This window comes from Aulonocara sp. 'chitande type north' Nkhata Bay, linkage group LG17 (assembly GCF_057382095.1).
Source record: "Aulonocara sp. 'chitande type north' Nkhata Bay isolate Kocher_YH1m ecotype deep benthic linkage group LG17, A_spYH_male_GT1.1, whole genome shotgun sequence".
NCBI classification, from domain to species: Eukaryota; Metazoa; Chordata; class Actinopteri; order Cichliformes; family Cichlidae; genus Aulonocara; species Aulonocara sp. 'chitande type north' Nkhata Bay.
The window spans coordinates 19,766,266-19,786,232 of NC_141360.1; the positions used below are offsets into that span (position 1 = coordinate 19,766,266).

At 36.9% G+C, this 19,967-nt stretch overlaps 1 protein-coding gene across 1 annotated transcript in view; it reads right to left on the bottom strand.

The window, feature by feature from the left end:
* LOC147309980 (receptor-type tyrosine-protein phosphatase beta-like) overlaps nucleotides 1-9,458 on the bottom strand; it is a 39,235-nt gene extending 29,777 nt beyond the window's left edge. Inside the window, exons 1-4 of the mRNA XM_086270411.1 lie at nucleotides 9,013-9,458; nucleotides 3,591-3,969; nucleotides 298-435; nucleotides 1-19 (exon numbers count right to left, since the gene is read on the bottom strand). The exon at nucleotides 1-19 is cut by the window's left edge and continues 122 nt beyond it. Coding sequence (XP_086126537.1) covers nucleotides 1-19; nucleotides 298-435; nucleotides 3,591-3,969; nucleotides 9,013-9,087 — 611 coding nt within the window. The 5' untranslated portion in view covers nucleotides 9,088-9,458. The remainder of the gene's footprint in view (nucleotides 20-297; nucleotides 436-3,590; nucleotides 3,970-9,012) is intronic.
* Between the last annotated feature and the right edge of the window lie 10,509 nt (nucleotides 9,459-19,967).

Here is a 19,967-nt window from a genome sequence, read left to right on the forward strand (position 1 = left end):
GTCTCGTTCTTCAGCAGACCTGCAGACATGACAGTGGAGAAGAAGTTGAGAGGCTGAAAGCTTCAGACTGCTTGAAACAATCAGCTAAAAACTTTTTTTTTTCTGTTCTTCAATCTGAAAGAACCTGAAATGTAAACTCACTCATGGTGCCTTAATTTAAACTGTGAATCATGCAGAGCTACTCTGGTAGAGTCCAGGATTAAAAGTATGGAAACGCTGAGAGTGGATGATTGCATCAGGGCTGTTTCTTTTGAGGACATGGATGATCATAAGCAGTTAGAAACATCACAGACGTACCGGACTGATCTGGACTCTCAGACTGTTCCCACAACTGAAGCCTGAAGCGCTGCGTCCTGCCGTTTCCGGCCTGCCAGGAAAGGCTTAGACTGCTGCAGGTCCTGGATGTCACCGCCAGGCCAATCACTGCCGAGGGCTCTGAGACAAGAGCAAATTAAACATTAAACTAAATAATTCAATTTACAGCCCGCTTTAACCTTTTGCCTTGCATGCTTATTTCATTTAATCATTTGTACCTGTTCCAGCTTTTGTAAGATTAAGTGCAAAGACTTGCAAGCGTTTAAATGCCCATTTAGGCTGGCTGTTCTGATTTTTGTTGTTTACTCCCACCAACCCCTGTCGTTTTTGTTTTTTTGTTTTTAAAGAAAAGCTAATTGCGGAAACTTTAACTGTTTATTTGTGGAGATTGTGATGACTGTATTTGACCTCAGACTGGAGTGGCTGGTGACACAAGAGTACTTTTTTAACAACCCTGTGAGGCTGCAGAGAGGCGATGTGGGAGAAATTCAAACAGGCATGTGTGTGTGTGTGTGTGTGTGTGTGTGTGTGTGTGTGTGTGTGTGTGTGTGTGTGTGTGTGTGTCAGCAGGCCTCCCACGATGTTCAGACTTTGATGACAAGGCCACAGATGGATGCGATGGATCCTTTTCCTGCTGAAACCTCCCTGCAGTCCGACTGACCTTCATGTTCAAAATATATAATTTACCTTAAAGGAACAGTCCCACTGTTTCAGACAACATGGAGCTCTACCATGTTCGAGCTCAACACATCCTTTGGTTAGATGACAACCACAACATCAGTGGACACAAACACAATGCTGTAACGCAGCACATGTGAACATGGTGCAGCTCGAGGCCGTTTAGGATCCACAGTTATTTCTTTGTTCTTTGTTTAAGCTTTTCTGACCCACAAAGCTACGACTGGTCTGAAGAATTTAGGACTGGTTCTGTACGTGCAGCCAGTCGCAGCCCTCTTCCTAAAACTGCTGTGAAGAAATGCCACCATGCTAATGGTTAAAGGCTACAAAGAAGTAAAGACATGGCATCAACATAGACCTTCACTGTGAAATGATTAGAAGTATCTTTACTCTGTAACTGGCAGACATACATGAACACTTTAAGAACTCTCTCATAACCTGAACCCAACATTAAATATTTAAGTTTTTCCTCTGTTGCCAACCAACTCTCTGAAATAAGCGCAGGAAACCTCGACACCACCCATAGTTCAGAGCAGAGAGCTTGTATTTGTTTCCAATAGCCTGAACATGATTTATGAAATTTGACCATTTTCTGTTACTATATGGGATAAAAATCAATGTCAGAAAATGATAACTGTTGCTTTTTTTATAGAAACTGTTAGCATTCATACATCTGCTGCTTAAGTCTGAAGTCAATCGTTTTCAGGTTCACATTCTCAAATCAAATAAACACAGAGTTAAAATTGTTTCAGCTCCAATAAAATCATCAGTGTGTCTTCTCTCCAGGAGCTATAATAAGGTGTGATGTTCAAACTTCTATGACAAGCAGGACTGATGAGGTTTTAGTTTTAGAAACATCCTATGAGGTCTTATCTTAAAGACCTCTTAGTACTTTTCTTCTGTCTTCCTCCCCTTACACCCAGCCAGCCGCAGCAGATGGCCACCCCTCCCTGAGCCTGGTTCTGCTGGAGGTTTCTTCCTATTGAAAGGGAGTTTTTCCTTCCCACTATCACCAAGTGCTTGAGCATAGTTTGATGGTCGGGGTTTTCCCTGTTTTATTGTAGAATCTTACAATATAAAGCACCTTGGCAAAACCGCTGTTATGACTTGGTGGTATATAAATAAAACTTAACTGAACCAAGTTAGAAATTAGCTACTTAGTTTTTATCTGGAGAGGATATACCATGTTCTGACTTTCTTTCTAAAAAGTCTTAAATGTAGAGTACTGCTATAACTTTGCCATAAATTTGGACAAAAATAAAGATGAAAACTAAATAGTGATGTTTGGAAGGTCAGTATAGTTGTGCTAGTTTATATAATGATTTGATATGTTTTAGCCTACCTCGTGACTAGCTACAGATCTAAGACTAATATAAAAACACTTGCACAAGGAATATGGAGGATGGGCGTTAAACTGTTCTCAATAATAGTTAATGTTGAGGACAAACAGACAAACGTCTTCATGTGACAGGAAGAAGATCCCAAAAACAGACCAAACTTCAGACCACGGTGTCTGACATGATCCTTCACGCAACAACTTAGTTAAATATAAAACTAAAGTCGGGATTAAGAAAGCTTGAATAATCTAGTAAGCTACAGGTGGATGGTTCTGTATCTAAAGATATCTTCAAATATCTTCAAAACTAAGTTTCTATTATTCTTTGAGACGTGAGACAGTTGCCTGGTTCATAGTTAGATTTTTCAACAAACTAACCAACCAACCAAGCTGGCAACCAAATAAATACATGTGATGTAAAAATATTTGACCAGTCCACTAAAGGTCAGTGGATGTAACAGTCGGCATGCCACAGAAGATAAGAAATCACAAACGCCACAGTAGAAGTGTTTTGCATTTCTGAGAAGGTTACTGTCGGGACTCGATTGGGTGCAGCAACACCCAGTTTTCCCCAAACTCAACACACACATGAACACAAACACACACTTATACACACCTTCACACCCTTTCCCAGTGCTTCCCACAGAACAAAGAAACAATGGAGGCAGGAAATGGCTGAACCCTGAGCTCTGCCCACGATGGAAATACACACTGAGGGTCCAACTTCTGTTCTGGACTCCCGCCAGCGTAGAGACACAACACACACACATGCATTTACTTTAACAGCTCTATCACTCTCTCTCAGCAGGGCAGGGGTTCCTGTAGCTAATCACAGAGCTGCAGAGAGGGGAAGCTGCATGACATTAACTCTGAGGTACACAAAGACATGGAGGTCGAGTCCTGTTGGTTCACTTCAAACGCGAGAGGGCAGAGGAGATGGAAACAATGCAATGAAACAGAAAACAATAGAGTATTAGCTCCACTATAGTGAATGGGGTTTAAGTCTGTGAACTGGTGCAGGTATGGTGTGTTTAGCACCGTGTCAAATAAAATAAAAATTTGTCTTGCCCTAATAAAACTACAAGAAGTAGCAGAAATGTCACACGTTCAACATAAATTCATTGTGCATTTGTAATCAAAATTACTGAGTATTCTAAGTAAGTAATGAGTATGCACATTAATATTGATATTTCCGTCAACAGTATGTATCTTTTTTGAATATTTTACATTTTTGACACATCTAGATGGGATCAGGACTTACTGGTGTGCGCGGTGATGTTTGCAGACTCCTGATCGGTCTTCGACTGCACCTGCAGCTGGTAGGTGGTCCCAGGCTCCAGGTGATCCAGAACACAGGTGAAAACTTCTCTCATGCTCTTGTTTCCTCCTGCTTCAACTCCTAGCTGGTCGGTTCCTACATGATGTGCTCTGCTTGAACCCTCCAACGCCTCCTCTTCTCTTGTTTTTTGCCTACACTCGATGCCATCTGTATCTGGAGAGGTCACAGTGAAAGAGCAGTTCTGTCCAGGTGTGCTCACAGTCAGTGATATGGAGTCCAGACTGGATACCAATTCAGATAAGGAGATGCTACATGGTGAAGAAGCTACATTTTCCTCTGCGGGAGCTGCGCTGCTTCCATTCTGACAGAAGAGATCAGACATCAGTGAGAAGAAACATTGAGAGGAAAACTTTAGAAATAAAAGCATAACATAAGTTTTTTTTTCCAGGTGTTTGTGACCAAAAGGTACACCAGTTAATACTGGGGAAAAAAATGCAATGCCTGAGCAAGGAAACCAAAAGCTGCATTTCTCCACTTGAGGCTTCAAAAGTGAGTCAGTCCTCAAAGACTTCATTGTTAGAGCTTTACAGGAGTCATACCTTTTGGTGCATTTCTAATCACCTGACCAATAATATGGCTCCTGTGCAGTTAATTGTATCAAACAGTCTATAAAGTTTGAGCCATGGTGGCCCTGAGAGTAAAACTGCAGGTCCCCACGAAGTACCGTAGGAAAGAACACCAGTTCAACTGATTTTATTTTGGCATGTAAAAATGTGGAACGTTTTTCTCAGATAACTGAACATGACGTACAGTGTCAGAAAAGATTATGATATTGTTCAAAATATCAGAATGTAATTTTAACTATTTTATATATGTACATATATATACATATATATATATATATACACACACACATATGTATATATATATACATATATATATATATATACATATATATATATATATGTATATATATATATATATGTATATATATATATATATATATATATATATATATATATATATATATATATATATATATATATACATATATATATATATATACATATATATACATATACATATATATATATATACATATATATAAAGGAAAAGAAAATCTCACAAAAAAACTATGCTACAGGATGCAGGTAAAGTGTGTTTTAATGGGATGAGTTGTTTAATATTGTAATTATATGTTCGCTTCTAGCCGTTTACCATTAGCTCGTCACTTCTGTCTCCATTGTGTTTCGTGAGGATGTCTTTTGTGAGCTGATGCTGTCTTTTCTGCCTTGAGTTGCAGTGCATTTGACCTCTCAGGTCCACCGTACTGAAATTCTGAGAACTGATTTTGGATGTTGCTGAGCACTAATGAGCAGGTCTCTGTATCTGTTAGCCAATACCACCCTATCGTCCAAATATGGTTAACAGTTTCTACAGACATGTTGATGCTGGAGCGTTCAGGAATCTGCAGCCTGTTTTCCATAAGGGAGGAAACAACAGACTTTTATAGTCTGCTTTCAAGTCTACAGGAGGTTCATTCCCAAAATGAAGACGTTGGGCGTTGCTGTACTTTGATCCCATTGTTCTGATAAATTTCTGAAGTTCTGGCTACAGAGGAGCCAAAACGTAAGTAGTACTCAGATCATGAGTCCAAATTTTCCCCACCCTTCTTAATTTTGATCAGCAAACAAAAACTTTTTTTTCATTTTTCTTTAATATTTTCTGCTTTCCAAATATTTTTCTGATTTTGACTCACACATGAATAGGGGCATATTTTGGTGTTGATGCTCCAACCACTGAGAGGTAAGAGCCCAGTTTGACCTGCAAAGTAGGCGCTGGGAAGTAAGGGGGGTGGTGTAAGTTGAGCGGCTATTTTTAGAGTCCTTTCTATACCTTGTTCTGTAGTTTGTTTTTTCCTACTTGTTTTTGGCTTTCAATTTAACTCACTGAGGTTCAGACCCTAAAAACAGCTCAACTGGGTTTAGGAAAGGATCACAGATGGACACAGTGATGCCACCAGTTGCATTTTGAAGAGTGCTAAGTTATCAGCTAATGCCAGCTAAATTAGTTAGCACGCTGCATCCATAGACTGTATCAGAGCATCACACAAACTCCTGCTAATCAGTGCTCTGTAACATCCAAATAAAATCCTAGAATATAACTCCTCAAAACTGCAGCTCAGACATCTTGGACGGTCTGTTAGTACAATAACCTCACAGCAGCCATATTAGTGGTCAGATAATGTCATTAAAAATGCTCCACAACGCTCCAACAGCACAAACACAGTCCAGAGGTCCAGTTCAGTGACTCCAGTTAACTGAGGTGAAGCCTAGCACACAGCTAGCAGCTCCAGCCACCTGTGCCACCGTCCATTTAGCAGTCAAAGAGACCAGGCCCCCAACAATGCCAACTGTAAGCCAATGTAAAGAGGTAAGTTATAAAAATATTCTGTACAATTGTTATGAAGAGACTAAATTAGCTACAGAGAACGTATTTATACATAATTCCTGCTTTAAAGTTGAGCATTTTAAAATGTTTATAGGGACTGACTTGCTTTTGAACCCTCAAGTAGACATCAGTGGAACAGCAGATTTTGTCTAATGGCCCCAGATGTTGCTACTTGGCCAACAACATTAATAACCTTTGAGATTCACACACCTTTATCACCAATGTAATATCCCACTCTGTCAAGCTACACACCAATGGACACTTTGTGTGTGACTTAGTCATACCAGCAGTGCAGCTTTGACAAAACAGCATTAATTAATGAGACTGAGGTGCACAAAGCTATCAAAGTGTCACCCAAAATGAGCAAAAATAGAATCAAATTTATTTGGTTCACCTCATGAGGGTCCAATCAGAAATGGCAGAAACTGACCGATCAAACCAACAAGCTTTTTAGCAACTACTGTCAGCGTCTGCTGTGAAGTATAAAGATTAAGAGTTTATTTTAGTAAAAGGGCTGATTTTAAGGCTTTGAGAGCTGCAGAGTTTCTGAAGTATCCACCGCACGGACAGTTATTCAGCTGTGCTATTTAAAGAGCTGCGACTGCATGTTTGTGCGTTTCTATCATGTTTTGGGTTTGACTGTTGAACTGACCTCCTCTGTACTATGATAATAAAGTTGGAGATAGTTGCTTCTGAGCTTTTTGTCCTCAAATTTTGGCCAGCACAAGAGAAAATAAAACAATTTGTCACTGATAATGAAGTTCAGGGAGTTCAGAGACAACAATGCGGCAATGAGGCGACAGTCAGGAAGAGAAGGAAGTGCGACCGAGGAAAATGAGACTGTATAAATGTTGGTGTAACTTACTAATCACAGAAGTAGCAGCATGAGGTTATGGTTAAATCAACCTTCAATCGGCTTTGATATACTTTGATATAGTTGGAATTCTTTATTAATAAAGAAACGCCTGAACTGCCCCCAAACACTAATGTGAGCTAAACCTTGGCTTACTGTGAGGTCAGACTCATTAACCCTGTCCTACCCAGATAACTGACAGTGAGACTAGTCTGGGCTTCATTTTGCAAAAGTTAAGCACTGGAAAATGTGTGCTATGACATGTCCAAATGTGGCCCACATGTCATAGCACACCTCATATGTGGCACGTCATCGTTAAACCTCTGGGAGATTTTAGGCAGTCAGTCAAAGTCAAATATGGCCCAAGCAAAACTGTACAGGAGCCAAACCTTCACTGCTACTTGGGTAAACCTGCTGATGTGCAGTTTTTGGTTTCAGCCAACAATCATCAGAGTGTAAACCTGAAGACACTGGCTAGAAGTAAAATGTTCTGTTCAGTGTTTCTTTCACTGAACAAACATAAAGAAACATGAAACTGAAGCAATGATAGTAAGAACATCCCATTTTTTTTACTTCTGAAAAAAAAAATACATATTTATTATTTGGAACTGTAATCTAGAAATGCATTCATCAGGAGCATGTGTTTCTTCTCTGCTTTTCTGCAATCACATCCCTGGTTTAGCGCCAAACAAGTGACTCGCTTGTTTGAGTGTTTTAACCGCCGGGTCCACATATGTGGACATCACATTTTGGGTTGCCTAGACCAAAATACTAAATTTTGCTTTACAAGGGCCTGATATCCACTTACAAGGACATTATACGCCACTGTTCTATCGAAATTTAAAACAAATGTTCTCAATTGTGGATCTCATTTTTCTCAGAAACAAAAATTGGGTAAAAAAAAATCTGGTAATTCTTTGTTTTTACATTCATCAGGTCCTAATATGTCCAAATATCAAAGAGAAATTAAAAATGCATGACATAGAAGAGTTCAGGTCTTAGGAGGTTAAAGTGGATGGAAGTATATTTAATGAAGTGAACCGTGCAAAAAGAAATCATTTTATACATAGAAAAATGTTTTAGATTGTGTAAATGCTCCATCACATGTTGGAGCTCAAAGCAACACAAAGAGAGATGGCACTTTATGAGGTTTCCCTTTGCAGTAACAGGTGTCACCAAAGAAGACAAACTGTATCGCACAAACTTTTGTTTGTATCGAACTCAAAGTCTAAATTATGATTTTTAAAGGGTTCATTTCAAATAAAGTCTCATACATTTCTGGCAATTTTCTTGATTAAACATTTCCGTTTTGGTGTTTAGAACAGGTCAAAAGCCTTTGAAAAGTGTTGAATGTTAATCAAATCAAACACTATGCATAGTTCACTGGTGACCTGATGGATGCTAACACCAAGATTTGTTTGTCATGAAGACAAATCTTTCTTAAAAGGATGAAAAATACAGATTGTTCTAAATATATACGTATATGTATATATATTTGGTTGGTTTAAGACAAAGTTTGCTGTTATATCTCAAGTTTTCTAACTAAGAATGACAAGGTCCTTAAAGCTTGACATTAACATAAATTAACCTGGTTTCATCTTTTTAGGCTAAACAGTGAATCTACTCTATGTAACATCTCACATGGATTTCATTTTATTTATCTCATTGCGTGTAATTTTATTCACACCTGACTGCTTTGGTATTTAAAATGTAAAAAAAGAAGGGCCAGTTTTATTTTGCAGTTTAATTTAAAGAACTGAAAGAAACCATGATTTAATATTTGCTCATCTTGTATTAGGCACACTTTTGAAAACAGAGTTGTGGAGACTTGTTCACAAAGCACTTTGTTTCTTTTCTTGTTGCATTTTTGTAAAAGTCCATGAAATATATAATAATTACTAAATTTCTAAAAAAAAAATTACATATTTGGAAAAGTAAAAAAAGTTTGCATTGTGTCCGAGATGACCCTGGACTACAGGAGCATGCAGAGTGATCAAAGTTAATCTAAAGAGTAACTCAGATCGCACGAGGTTGATATCACATTTGAAGCTTCTTATGTATGTGCTCCTTTTCTACACAGATCATGAATGTCAGACTGACCTGATGCAGCATCAGCAGCAGCAACGAGGTGAACCGCAGACAGCAGAAATAACTGCAAACTTTACATTTCAGCATTTTGATCCTGTCTCAGATCCCCACGCGGACCATGCACCACCATAATCCTAAGCCTGAGGTAGGACGGGTGTGTTTGTATTCACTGTTTCAGGTGGATGGTAGAAAATATCCTTCTCTTTAGTCTCTTTTGTGTTCAGCAAAGAATCCAAGTCCTGATAGGAAACCGAAGAAAAATGTTGAGAAAAAGTGGTTAAATGTCCTTTTTAATATCTTTTAAAAAATTATTCCTTTTTTAGACAAAAAATTGAAATTTTCCCAGGAAATGTGGTTTTATTTATCCGTCGTCTCTGCTCTGCCTCGTGTCCATCCTCTCCTTAAAACTCTCAAAGTAAAACAGCCTTTCCCCTCTTTGCGCTCCCTGTCTCACCAGCTGTATGTCTCTCTTCCTGCCTGTCTGTCTGTCACTCTATAGTGTTGAGGTTGGGACTCAGTAGCGGACTTCCTCAATCAGGCCAACAGACCTGTGAGTCACTGCAAAGGCACGACTACAAACCCAGCCTGGATGGAGGCTAAAAATAGGCCTGCAACTACAATAGCAGCACACCTTGATGCACTGACAGCAGAGGTAGATGTTAAAAATAGAGACGAGTGTTTGATTAAATCTCACTGAGACTGAAGTTTAAAGTTTGCTCCGTCTCTCTTTTTTAGTGACAGCTTTGTCTTTGGATGCCGCTCCATTAGTAACTTTGCTGTTTCTGTGGGTCTATATTCGGCTCAGCTGTATATTCAACTCTAACAAGTCTTCTATTGAGTAGGTTTACAAGCTAAACGCCAAGCCACTGTTACTCCCTTCAATGGCAAGTGACCTGCTGGATATTCAGAGAGCATAAAACCAGTGCATCAAAGAGCTGGGGAATTATTTTTATAGAGCCAACATCAATGATGATTATATTCATATAAGAATTTATATGTATGACTAAACTCTATCTTAAGAAAAGATATAATCCATAAAGTTTCTTGATTAAACATTTCCGTTTCTAGCCATGTAGTGGCTAGAATTTTGTTTGCACTGACAACAACAGGTCTCACCCATATGGAAAAGAAATAGTAAAAACTTATATGACTTAACTCATGAAAGTGGCCACTTTCATGAGTAAATCATATAAGGCTTACATGATTTACTCATGAAAGTGGCCACTTTCACATTACTTTCATATATTGTTTTAGTAAGTATCCAAAACATACAAGTTTCATTATATAATTCTTCAAGGGATCTTATATCTGTTTTTACTCTTGTATGCTTTTCATACAAGTTTCACACAAGACAGATACAAACCTTATAAGTTTTATATATATCTTTTCCATATGGGCATTCTCAACAGGTGCTGGACTTCACCAGCACTGCCCTTTGTCCACAATTCTTTTTAGGTATTTGTCGGCAGCCTTTCGTGAAAAGGTTCCTGTTAGGTGGTATATTTAAGGTGGCCCAAGGATTGCTTCACTGAGTGATGAACTCTGGCTTGCCCTGCAGCAGTTTGCAGCTGAGTGCAAATCAAGGAGTAAGGGTTAGTACCTCAAAGCCTGAGGCCATGGACATTTCCTGGACACCAGCTAGATAATATACTCCATGCATTACTACCAGGAGCAGGCCAACCCAGGACGTGCTGGATTATGCTTCTTGGCTGGCTCGGTGTCCCTGCAGTGGAATTAGAGGCCTCATTTAGGGAGGGGGAGGTCTGGGCATTTCTGGTTACACTGTGGTCACCATGACATGGACCAAAATAAGCATCAGAAAATGGATTGATGGTTTAATAGGTCAGTATAACGAGACAGAGCCATGGTTTATTTAATGGATATGCATTAAATATATGCAACCAACACTTCTCAAAAGGAGCAACGTGACAGCAAGGGGGCTCCATTTCTTCTTTCGAAGTTTTACGACTACCAGCGATCAGCTGCCGAGTGCTTACAGGCGAGTTTCCATCATCCATGCAAACTACAGACAACCGTGTCAATCTGCGAGCAATAAAAGCATTCACAAGGAGATTTTGGTGCATCATCTTCTAATATCGCCTAACAAAGTCCACCACCCTCAGGGAATACACAACATTCCCTAGTGAGGACCCCAAGGGGGCCCACTAACCAGTGTCTGAGACACAGTAATGGACAAAGTGGTTTTCCAACAACCACAGTTTTTTTTTTTTTTTCCATAGCAGAATTTTAACATAGAAGCCTAACACATCCTTACATGTGTGACAAACTGCTAAATACTGGAAATCAAATTTCAGCTTTTCCACTTTTCACTGTACAACTTTTATCTTGTAGTTTCAACAAATACAAGTCAAAATAATAAATACCATGAAAGTTATGTTGGAAAATTCAGATTTGTTGGTTCTTGTCTGTAATGCCTAATTAGCTATAATTGTGCTTTCAGGCCTCTGGTTAGCTTTCTAGCATGATGGAGTTTTGTTTATATTATCTTTGTAAAAAACGTAATAATTCTAATTCAGTTTTGTGTTATGAATTTCTCTACTGTTTCCCCTTTCCTCCCAAAATATATACACTTAATTATCCACAATAACAAGACAATGATCAGTAGATTTTTGGCCAGGGCTGCCAAAGATCAAATCTGAGCCAGAAAAGGTCAAAGTCGACTTCTTTATGAAGCAGTGTTACAAGTTAAAGGCCAAACTCCTTTTGTTTCAGTTAGTTTGAGCCACATTTAGTCATCCCCACCTTTTTCCTTCCTTCCTGTTCCCCTCCTCTCTCTCTCTCTCTTAATCATAGTTTCTAGGAACAAAAGTTTTCAGCTCTACACAAGTTAGTCTTTAGTGTAACTCTGACCATTAAACATTTCATTTTATGGAATCTGGTAAATTTCAATGCAACAGTTTGTGCAGGGGTTACTCTTATTATTTTACTGTATACTAAAAGTTTCTCTCCCAAAGTAAGCTCTATAAATGTGTGTCACTTTTTCATGTCATGTTGACCGCTTCTCCCAGTCTCTGTTCAAATGTGACTTTTAGGTGTTTTTGTAACGCCACATTGCTCACATACCTCAAAAACATTTGCACATACAAATACATGATGCTTAATTTAGAAACTGAGACAACTCCCTTTAAAAATTCCCTATTTAATTTTTTTTAGCTGCTGTTTATTGAGAAGATGCTGATTAAATGCTGGGATTAAAACTTTAAATTTAACCACAGTAAATTAACGTATCTCAGCTGTAATATCGTAACTTCTCAATGTTTCCAGAATCCCTACATATACTATTAAATAATAGTATAAATATTTTTTTCCCATTTATGTCTGTCTTTTCAGATACACTTTGTAAATTGAAGTTCTTTTGACTGTTGGATTATAATATTATTGTCATATTAGGTTGTTTATATAAATTTCCATTTGCTATACCAGACTAGGTATTATATGAACATGTTTTTATGGCCTTCAGTACCAAACATATTTCCTGTGTTTCTTGATATTTACATGCTGAATATTTTTATCAGCATATCTTTATTTTGTTGTTGTCATCACTGCTTCTTGATTTATTAAAGTACATAAAAAGTAAAAAATAAATAATAAGATAAAAATATTTAATGTCATCGCATAACTTCAGCATTTAAATGTCAACATTTGGCAACCAGAGGCTCCAATCCTGCACCCCAGACAGCTTTACACCATGTAAGACTTTACAGAGAAGTAACTGAAGTTATTTTCATGGTTTAGATATTTTGTGGGATATCACATGAAAAAAAACCCCCTGCTAATATACATCGTAAATATAAAGCAGTATTTTTGCTGCAGAACATTTGTGAAATGAAAATCAAAAATATTATTACTTATGTAATTATAGTCTGCTTATAATCACGGACTGAAATTATATGTTTGAGATGTTCAGGGAAACTATTTTTGCATTTTTTCCAGTTACTTCTGAAAATGGGGTCAAGGCCAGAGGTCGAATGGGACACGATATTTAGACGCAAACTATAACGTGATAGTTTGAATGTCCACATAGCAGTGCCATTTCCTAAATGTTACCAATATAAACATAGGCAGCAAAACTTTAAACAAAGTTATAAAAACAAAAGACATTTTATGAAAATTTGAGCTTGAAAAGGTCTAAGGTCCATAGTCAAATATTTAGAATCCTCATATCATCCTATATGTCTATGTGTTGTCAATACAAACAGTGGCAGTAATAAAATGTTTAAAAACAGTTCTATATGGCCTTTTATTATCATTTTGACATTCAGATCTACTAACCCTGAAGGAGAAGTCAGAGGTCAGCTACACAATATATACCATACTCGTAAGGAAATTGATAAGTTAGGCACCATTGAATGACACAGGAAGTCATTCGTGCCTGTGGCTCTGTCTCTGTACAGTTCCTCCATCTAAAGCACAAGTACACACTGCAGTAGCTGCACACTGTCACATCCTCCACAGAGAAAATTACAGTCAGTATGATAAGACAGGCACTTTCAAATTTATCTCATTCAATTTTATGTAAGACTTTGGAATATTTATACATCAGACCTATTTGTATTCAATAGAGCTATTTTTTTTTTATTTTTTGTATGATTTATTATTAGTACTTTAACTAGTGAGTTATGTTTGTACTATCTTCGAGCAACCGTACCCTCATAATTTCCTCTGAGATTTATAAAGTAGTCTGTTTTTGTCAATTTGTAACTATAAAAATCACTAAATCACTTCATCCCGAAGACCTTGGTGGGTGTAAGTTAAATTTGAATAGACTGTTAACATGAGCCCACTCTACACTCCTACAAACTTTTATCAGAATTCATACAAAACTTTGAAGTATTGTATTTACAGATGGAAAAAAACTAACACCATTCATCGAACACTGTTGTTAAATCCCCTGAATTTAAGCTGAAAGTCTGCACGTCCAACATGTTATTAATGTTTGATGTAAAACTTTAAAAATTGTCTCACTGTCCAAATATTTATGGCCCTGCCGGTATCTGGTTTTAAATCTACAGAAACGTTTAGACAACAATATAATCTGTCAACTTTTATACAAGTCCTTGCTGCTGCAATACTCCCACGTTTGATTCCTCTATTCAAGTTAGTGTACAATACACATGTAAAAACCTTGGATATTATTTGGACAAAATAAATTTAGGTCCTCTATTTTTATTTGCCTATATGCTGCCACCCCAGTTCTGGCAACATTCAATTATGGATTTAGATGGATTATAAACACAAACATGGAAAGAGTCAATGAAGATAAGCAAACAGGAATCCATATTTTTCATGTCCAGTGTTTTTAATCCTCAGGTTACAGGTAACAAATATATATATATATATATATATATATATGTATGTAGATAGAGTAGATAACAAGGTTACAGCACTACTCAGTGGCTAATGTTCTGAACCATTACAACATTCAAGCTGGTTAGTAATACATTAAAAAGCTATGTTTCATAGGTATAATAGTTAGACCGTACATACACTAATTAGTATCAAGTGTACTCTGACTGATCTGTAATGCCCACACAAAAGAAGTTTAAAAAGGACCGTAATGTTATTTATATTATATATATATATATATATATATATATTTTTTTTTTTTTTTTTAAACTGTACAATTAAAAATGATCTTTGAGTAAATGCACATGTACAACTCATAGCAGAATTGGTAAAGCTTAAGAAAGTAGTATTCCAATGCATGTATTCATGAAAAGAAGTTAATACCACATGAATCAATGTGCAAGAGAGACCGAAGATTTAAATTAAAACACCTTTGAACCACTGGGCTAGAAACTTTTCATTAGCTAAAATTCCTCAATAGGGTAATGTTTGCAAATGAGTAGATTTTTTAATTAGGTATAATCTACACCAGCCAGTCCCCAACCCCCGGGCCATGGACTGGGAGCGGTCCATGAGTCGTTTGGTACTGGGCCACGAGAGTTGAGGCTCGAGCGTGTAATTTATGGTTTTCAGCGTTTTTAATCGTTTTTTTTTCGTTATTTTTTATCATTAACTCCGTTTCCCTGGGTCTTTTCACACGTGTTATGAACAAATCTTTTTAATTTTGGTACTGGTTTTATTTTGTTGCATTTATCGGCGACACCTTAAAAGCCGGTCTGTCAAAATATTGTCAGACATAAACCGGTCCATGGTGCAAAAAGGTTGGGGACCGGTTTATGTCTGAACTAAAGAATAGATCCGTACATAACTGACAAGCTGATCGACTTTGGCTAGCTAAGGCTAGTGAAAGATTTAAAACTTTAAAGTTATAGTGTGTACAATTTCCACCACTAGATTACAGATATCAGTTCACTGAGTTCTGCTTTCTTACCTCTGCCAATCAAGTGCAAAATCCTAGCTACAGTGACTGTTAAAGGGCAAACAAGTTTTAGTCAGCCAAAAGAGTTTAGACAGATTAAATTTAGACTGTAACCCATAATACCTGTGGGCAGCTGGCATGTTTCAAGAACTGTTTGTGTAAAAATACTTTTTGGATACACTATATTTCAATATTTGAATAATAGACATTAAATACAAATGATATGGTCACTTAAATATTTTGCAGTATTTTTCATTTTTACCCCAGAAGACCCCCAAAAACTCTTGCCACTATTGATCTACAGAGAGTGTACTCTGATAACAAAGTGACTCTGGACTGGATCCAGCTTGGAGAGTTTCCCTATTGTGTAATCTGTTTGCCTGCTGTTTAACTCAGCTGTCAATGCTGGATGAGAAGCATCCACCTTAATTTTTTTAATGTGCTGAAAGTGGTTCATATATTAGCACAAGTTTAAAAATAGTCTCTGTGCCAACATAGTTAACTATGCATGTGAAAATGGTAAACAGCTTTTCAGGTGCTTAAGATTTAGCTTTATATTAAGTTTAAAATTTCAAAAGTACAAGACAATGCTAGACTCCTGTATAATAATGTAAATACACACCTTAGCACTTTTAAATGATTGGAAGTTTTAGTTTTGTTTGGTCCACATGCTCATAGTTTCTATTGTTGATTTCCTGGAATGAGCCAGAATAATCATCCAGTGCCGATGACTTTTGCAAATTTCACTCTGTAGTTTCTGTATTCATTCTGAGTCAAGAAATTAAAACGTAAGCTTGCAGTAGTTTCTAATGAAGTGAAAGAAGAACATTCTCTAAATGGCTATACATTAGCATCTGAGTTAAAAAAAAAAAAAAAAAAAAAGTAGTAAATTTAAAGATCTTCAGCAGAAAGTTGAATTCTTACAATAAACACTAAGAGCCCGGAAGCTGTAAATTTCATGTCAAAAAAATGAAATGCACTCCAAATTGTTTTCAATACAATGTGATTACAGTATGATAATTCTTTAAACATTTAGGGTCCCTTTAAGCTCCATCAACAGTCAACAACAATACAAGTACAGAACATGAACCACATCCTACTGTACACAATACTACGTCAGAGGCAGTGTGTGTTGTTGTGCCCGCTGCTGTAGAGGGCATGGAGGCTGGGCTGAACCCACTTTCACTTCAGTCAGTTCAAACAGAGAAAATTGTATCACTACTGAAATATCCGGATTCGTCATCCAGTTCCTGAATTTGCTGAAGTGAACAGCGGGTTGATGATGGTCCCATGAGGCACGTTGGACGTGCAGACAAAGAGACTCTGGTCCGAAGTCCCATGATTGTATCATAAGTAAAGAAGTAAATAAAAATATATTGTTACATAGAAAAAGTCTTTAAAGTTCCTCTTGTTTATTTTCCCTTAACGGTCTGATCCCAATGCTCCCAGTTATAGCAGCGAGATTTGTGTTTTTGTGATGTGTACTTTGAAAAGATAACTGCCCACATTGGGTTTAATAGCACTTTAACATGTACTGTACATGGTTTTCCCATTCACACAGAGAGAATATTAGATGATAATGCCAGTGTTCTTCATTACTGACATTAGTGTTGAAACCTCTGATCTCTAACAGAAAACTGAAATAGATGTCTCAATATTGTTATTTTTGTTTCACATTTTGTTCAAAAAAAAAAAAAAAAAAAAAGTAGTCTATTGGTTCTTTAAAAAAATAATTTACTGACAAATATAAGAGTCGATACTTTTTCTTTAGCTGTAATTTAGTTTAAGGAAATTTAGAAATTACTGCTCCAACACAGAGAGAGGCTTAAACAAAACTAAGGTTTGAGGTTGTGTCAAGCTTGGATTTTCTGTCTCCAACAGACCAAAAGCCAATTTTTAATTCATGTCAAACATTTAATGATAATGAGATATGTAGCCCAAATGGCTACAGTTGACAGAGGACTGCTAAAGACATCAAAAACATGTAAAAACGGTATAAAAATAAAGTTATTATTACTTTGATACACCAAAATAACATACTCACTAAATAACATAATTTACAACAGCACATCGATGTGATGACTGCACCATATTTCACATTTTTGGTATAAAGCAATATATCACACAACAGGGAACATGTCACTGCTAGACAAGGTTAACTAGATGGAGTGTAAACTCTGAGACCGAGCAGCACTAATTTCGTATTTGTGGCATCAGGAATGGCTTGTATTTTTTGACCCTGTTTTAGAAAGCCAAACTAAAATGGCAACACTCATTTTAGAGAAGACCACTGTTGTCCTTTGCTACAGTCTGTTCATTTGAACTATGAATCATGCGAAGTTACCAAAGACCTTAAATAAAAATATAGAGCTTGAAGTAGCTATATCAAATCCCCTTCAGTTAGGCAGGGTTCAAACTGCTGGGGGGATAGTGGGGGGGATTTCTAGGCAAAAGCTAAAATATGATTTTTTTTGTTTTGTTTCTTTACACTCCCTGTGCTCTTCAGCAATCACAACCTGATTTAATTATAGATCAAATATAGGGCTGTTCGATATAACGATATATATTGGATGACAATATAAAAACATCTATCATTTCATTTTATACTATCGTTTGTTTCGTGGTGTCACAAAATAAACCGTTTAAGGCAATATTTTTTCGTCATTTTGATGGTCACTGTAGTGGCTATATTAATTTCTTAAAGTTCTCTCTTTCTCTTATATTTAATATAACCACACTACGGACGGACAAGCGCCTGTTTAATGCGTTGTCGTTAGCAACAAAACCATTGCGTGTCCGCTTGTTTATTTTCCACATAAACCTTTCATAATAAAGCTCAAGATCCTGTTTAGACTTTTCAAAATAAACTGAATCGCGTGAAAGAGTATGCAGAGTATTTACGGATGAGAAGCAAAAAAAGAGCCGTCAGGTGTTAAAAAATAAACCTTAGACTCAAACATTAGAACAGGCTTTTCCCCGCAGCACGCCATGTAATAAATACTTACAAAGAAAACGGCGGCCGTTACAACTTATGTCTAAAAATGTATAGTTTCATTCAGCATTAAAACACTCTACTCCAGTTACACGACGCCCAGCTGGAAACACTTCACGCAAGTCGAGCTGCCCGAGATTCGAAGAGTTTATAGAAAATGTTAAATTTTTGTGATTTATATCGTTATCGGGACGATAGATGTCTTATATCGGGATATGAGATTTTGGTCATATCGCACAGCCCTAATCAAAGTTTTGACTTTTAATTTAACAATTAAAAACACTACTCGTGAGATACCTTGCAAGCCACCATTTTCCATTTCCCTATGTATTTTCATTTGTTTATTTATTTATTTAATGTATTATTCATTGGTCTTTTTAAGTGTTAACATCAAGGTGATAAAGAAAAAAAAATTATTTCTTTTGCATTGTAAGTTACAGCTACCATATTACCCAGACTTAGCATTGCTGCCAGAACCTCTCTGGAGCTGTACTTGATGAATATTACATAAACAACTGTTAACACCACTATACAAGCTTCGCTTAGCAGAAGAATATTAGATTTAATTGGTTTAACAAAAATACTGTATTAGGATAATGCACTACTAGTTATAGCATGAGTTAAGTGGTTAGTATATATTTATCAACATTAAAGCAATAAAACTACTGGAGCTATAATTAGCCACTAATTGCTTTGCTGTACTACAAGAACTATAGCTTAGCAGAAGATTAGCATCAATCTGCTTTGTTAGCTTTTAGCATGTTGTTAAAGGTAGCCCCATTTGGGACCTCAGCAAAAGCTGGGAAACTTACAGAAACAAGAATGTAAAAGTTGCTGTTACCCCATGGGCAACCGTTGATAAAATAATTTATTTGTTAGCTGTTTATCCATTAGCTTACAAGCTTACATAACTACCAATGTCAGTTGTTAATGTATCTGAACCTAGCATTAGCCCTATTGATGTCAATCTAGTTTGTGTGTTTGGCATCTCTGAGAAGTTTGATGTGCAATAGTTTAATAAGTCAATGAGATTGTGAAAAAATATGAAAAAAGAAAACCCACCAATAAATAACAGGTTAAAAAAAAAAAGGAGCATTTGAACCTTGTCTTAGCCTAAGTGTAGGAAGTGCACTGTGACTAAATCAGAGAGTAATGAATAGCATGCTGAGGTCACAAACAGGTAAGTGTTGGTTCAACAGTACTAGAATAGTTTAACCAATGGTGCAGCTAACAGTCATTTTTCAGTAGCCATTTTTATAAAAACACCACATTACAAAATAATGAAAATGCTAGAAGACATAAACACAACAGTGTTATTGAACAATGTACCATCAGTTTCAGTAAATTGAAGTTGTTAAGTCTCCATGATAAAAGAGACATTATGGGAGAGTCTGGTTAGTTAAAACTCGATCCAACAATCGGTTGGTTAAGTGAAATGGGCGGGTCCACAGAGTTTGATGAAAAAGAAAAGATGAAAAGATACATTCCATTCTTAATAATTTGCCTTTCCCTTTTCCTTGAGCAGATTCTTCCCAGAACAGTCCTGCTTGGTTGTCCATGCTGTCCATCAAATTCCAAGGCCTCCTCCAGAATTTCCCAGACTTCCCAAACCACAGTTCACACCCGCAG